This window comes from Temnothorax curvispinosus, unplaced genomic scaffold (genome assembly GCF_003070985.1).
Source record: "Temnothorax curvispinosus isolate PA1 unplaced genomic scaffold, ASM307098v1 QBEX01018417.1, whole genome shotgun sequence".
Lineage (NCBI taxonomy): Eukaryota > Metazoa > Arthropoda > Insecta > Hymenoptera > Formicidae > Temnothorax > Temnothorax curvispinosus.
Window position 1 is genome coordinate 12,994 of NW_020228197.1, and position 4,629 is coordinate 17,622.

At 33.4% G+C, this 4,629-nt stretch overlaps 1 protein-coding gene across 2 annotated transcripts in view; it reads right to left on the minus strand.

Moving 5' to 3' along the window:
• LOC112468372 (uncharacterized aarF domain-containing protein kinase 5-like) overlaps positions 1 to 3,959 on the minus strand; it is a 6,597-nt gene extending 2,638 nt beyond the window's left edge. The window contains exons 1-4 of one of the 2 annotated variants that reach the window (XM_025037507.1): positions 2,789 to 3,436; positions 2,402 to 2,462; positions 1,007 to 1,132; positions 688 to 846 (exon numbers count right to left, since the gene is read on the minus strand). In XM_025037507.1, coding sequence (XP_024893275.1) covers positions 688 to 846; positions 1,007 to 1,132; positions 2,402 to 2,431 — 315 coding nt within the window. In that variant the 5' untranslated portion in view covers positions 2,432 to 2,462; positions 2,789 to 3,436. Of the gene's footprint in view, positions 1 to 687; positions 847 to 1,006; positions 1,133 to 2,401; positions 2,463 to 2,788; positions 3,437 to 3,750 lie in introns of those variants that run through there. The other variant, XM_025037505.1, reaches the window with a different exon arrangement.
• Positions 3,960 to 4,629: the final 670 nt, after the last annotated feature.

The following is a 4,629-nucleotide window of genomic DNA, read 5'->3' on the forward strand; positions in this document are numbered from 1 at the left end:
GATTAAGTCAAAGAATCCTCGAAATTAAAATAAGAAATTGGAAAGGCTGTGAGGGTCAGACGCGGTTCTCTGTGCGTAATATCAGAATCACTGATTTAATTGTTACTTATTGCGTTTTACAACCATCTATTCGTACGTTTCGGCTCAAGTTTAAGCCATCTTCAGCGGTATAATATTAATAATAACGTTCTCCGTTCCACAGTGGTGAGTTTCATGGTTATTAGAGATTTCAGAAACGAAATTGAAACAAACTTAGACTAAGAGATCCATGTGAAGTAGTCAGTTATCTTGTCGACACGATCCACAACATAATTTTATATTTACTTCGTTTGGCTTTATGTTTCGATGTTCTCGTTCTCTAGACTACTTGACATATGAATCTCTTAGTCTAAGTTGTTTCAATTTCGTTTCTGAAATCTCTAATTATGAAGCTCACCACTGTGGAACGCGAGAATGTTATTATTAATATTATACCGCTGAAGATGGCTCAAACTTGAACCGAAACATACGGATGGATGGATGTAAAATGCAATAAGCAATAAATCAGTGATTCTAATATTACGCACGCGTCTGACTCTCACAGCCTTTCTTATATATATATGTGATTTTTATATATTTTTTATATATAGATACATACCTATATTTGCAAATAACAATAAATGTGTTACATGTATATAATATACGTACATCAAGTACCCAATGCAAATCGAATTTTGGGTGTACAACAGTAACGGCTTGTAACAAATGTACTATTGCTTTTAGATCTGATATAAATCGGTCCTGAAGATCAATGTATTGTACTTTGATGGCTACTGTGTCCCCATCTAGAGTTGTACCTTTGTATACCTATCCAAGAATAAAATTAATAAATTAACTTTTAAAATAAATTTTTGAAACGGTCTTATGAGAGATTTGGTTCGACAGAATATAATTAAGAAAAGGAGAATGTAAATCTATATATACTTTTTATCAAGAGACACGGTTGTGTACGCGCGGTTTCTAATACCTGAGCTAAACTGGCAGCCGCAACTGGCTCGGGTTCAATTTTGCGTAACATTTCTCCAGGTTTCTTGCCAAAATCTTGTAGAAATATTTCCTCCATTTCGTCTTTTTCTCGGATTAAACACTTATCCTTAATAACGCCATAAAAAAAAATTGTTTGTTATTTAAACACTAGACAGTAATAATGTTAATATATTAAGATGATATACAAAAATAAAAAAAATTAAGAACAAATTAAATTATAAAGAATTGTATTCAATATTAAGAAATGTAGAATTACTTGCGAATTATAATAACGAAGGATATAAGTGGTATGATTTTTTTTTTCAAAGTAAATCTAGATTTTTTTAAATATCTGAATAAAAGGGTATTCTTTTTCATATAGGTAATAGTTTTAAATTATTTTTGCTTCCTCGTAGAAAGAGCTTTGTTTTCGTAAACCTCGTATATAGACTTTTGATTGCGTATAAAACTAGGTCCAATCAACCAAATCTTAAACAATTAAATATATGACATAGGAGTAGAACAGACCGAAGAAAAATTGTCTTTTAGTTTTTTATGCTAATATGTTTAGAATGTTCTAAAACGTCGGAAAATCGCATTGTTTTAAATGTCGGTGTGTGTGTGTGTGTGTAAATTCCCTTTGATCGCGTATAAAACTGGGTCTAATCAATTAAAAAAGTGTGCAAATTAGAAAACTTGTACATTGTTTCCCCATCATTATTACATATTCTTGCCATTACTCCTTTTCAAAGCCACCTTGTTTTTAAATTACACCAACGTAAAATAGCATGGCATGGCTTTTTCATATATAGAGGAAATTTTATGAGCAAAATAGAATGATGAGGAGAAAAAGATTCTAAATCTTATATAATATAAAATTTCTGAATATTTATAATAATTTACATTTGGTAATATGGTAAAAAATAATGGTAAATAATGATAAATATGATAAAAATTTTATATTTATATTAAAATGTTATTACAAAATGTTTTAACAAGTATAGTTGCAACAAATTTAGCGTACGTTAACTGAAAAAAACAAAAGTCCTTATAAGGGAGGACGGGGGAATAGGAACCACGGGGTAATAAGAATTATCTTAAAATAAATTGATTATTGCACGTTACAAATCCGAATCCAAAGCATATAACATGGCGTAGCAATATACGACAGTTGTAGTTGTGGACGTAAGTAAAAACGCAAAAACTTTGCCGTATTCTGACAGTCAGGACACGTCAAAGCTTTATTTACGTCCACGACCACGACTGTCGAGATCGTATATCGCTACGCCATGTTATGTGCTTTGGCCCTACAATACACGGAGTAAGCGTGGAGTAAGGAGTAAGAGTAGGCGTAAGAGGGGTATATATTTTCGGTTTAGAGAGCTGGCGTACGTACTGCTTTATAGAACACTGTTCCCTCCGTCATTCGAACATTTGATCAAGCTTGCTTTGTTTACCTGGGAAAGTGCACATCGTGTTTCCGGTTACTCCGTTATAATTTTTATCGATTTTTTCTTAAGCAAAAAGTGGTTTTATTTTCCATTAATTGAATTTATTTTTTTTTTATTATTAATATGTCATATGTTTACTTTAATGACAAAATATTTAAAATTAAGGACGGTATTCATAGTCGGTTCTTATATTTAAGATCGTCTTAAGTACGATTTTAATTTGTTATGAACCAATCACAGAGCCGTATTAATATCTTAAGACATTATGTTAAGTACAAGCTCACGCATGAGCCTGGCCTCTAGATTTAAAGAAGGGAGGAGACGACACATACCTTACTGTTCGAGGGAGATATCATATTTTCACAAATCCAGTTGAATTTTCCGAGTAATGAATCGTTAAACTTGTTTGAAATAGTTCACATAATATAGAAAGCAAATCACATAATACATAGAAATAACTCTCAGACTCGAATGGTCTTTTCCATAGCTTGAATAAATAAATACAACTCGTAATACTCAGTTCATTCAGTGAATTCTAGATTTTGATCTCTTAGAATAAGAGATCTTCGTTTGACCTTTCTCTTTGTTGTATGTAATTTTTAACTATAAAATGATTATCAGATTATAGATTGCATCATAAGAAGTTCAGATAATTAGACCATTCGTATGAATCATATCACATATAGAATAAAGTAAATTTTCACACATAAATGAATAAGTAAATTGTCACACATAAATGAATAAGTATAAATTTATAGTAAATCAAGAACATGTCAGAGATAGATTAATACGTCGTGTTATTCTTAGTAACGTAACTTCATTCTCGCTCGAATAACCAATAGCCTTTAATGTAGATAATCTTTGCAAAATAAATTCAGAAAGTAATCAAGAATGTGAAAGAAATAATATACTAAGTTCTACTACGTTACAGTTCAATAAATATCATACTCGATAAGGAAAGATGTATCAATCTATACACATTATATATATCATTAATCGCCGCAGTCTTGCATTATTCGAAATGAATCCGTTTATATATATATATATATATATATATATATATACACAATAGATGTTATGAAATAAGCAAACATGCGTAGTAATCTCTCAATTAAAGATAACGTGAAGTAATCTTTAGTAACGGAATATAAGTAACGCAAAGTCTCATATAAGTAAAACGAATGTTCTTTCGCACAAATGACAGTAATTCCTTATCAAACATGAATTAATTGCACGTTAAAGAAAAGGAATAATTATCTCGGTTGCAACCGTAAGGAAAAGAAAAAAGGTTTACTGTGTTCAGATTTGAATCGATTAACTCTTGAAATGTGATGCCAGGACTATCGGCTGATAGAAGGCATCTCTCTCTGAGAACGTAGTCCTCGCGTAACTCTCGTGATTCCTGAAACTCAAGAACGAAAAGCACGGTCATGAAAGACCAACTCCGTACAGGATTGTAAATCCCGATCTCCCGCTAATCCGTAGCAACTCGGTAATGTTCTATGGGTTGTCAGAATTCTAAGAGTTACCTCGTAATAGAAGAAATCTCAGCTTGAATGATAGATCCTTAGTATAAGGATCTCTTTCTCTCTTGTAGCCCGTAAGGCATCCCATGAATCTCAATAGCGGCTGTTCCTTCGTGCGGTAACACGAAGCAGCAATGGCGGACCTCAATAGCGGCTGTTCCTTCGTGCTGTAACACGAAGCGGCAATGGCGTGGTCGTGCGTTGGGCCGGTATAGTCTCGTGGCGGATGCTCATTCCAATCTCTCTCTCGTAGAAGTAATCTGCTCGCAACGTAGCAGATAGACGATTTTACTCAAAGTGGGAAAGAACGGAACAGTCAGAATATTCGCCACTCGTTACGACTCGTTATTCTCGAATAATCTACCGGACCGTCTCACATACGAGAACGCTGATACTTCGCCCAAGGACCAGAAACGAATGCGCTCGGTGAGCCGCAGGCTCGTACTTGTTCGTCTCGCGCACGCGCAACTCTACCTATTAGAAGTTAGCCCTCCACTTTTAGAATTAACATATTTTCACGGTTGTGCTGAATTGTGCTAGGTTTGTGCTATATATTGTGCTCGAATATTATAACCATAATATGAAAAATACGAAAGAAAATTAAAAAAAACGAATTTTTAGGTCAACCCCCCACTTTTCGTTTTTTT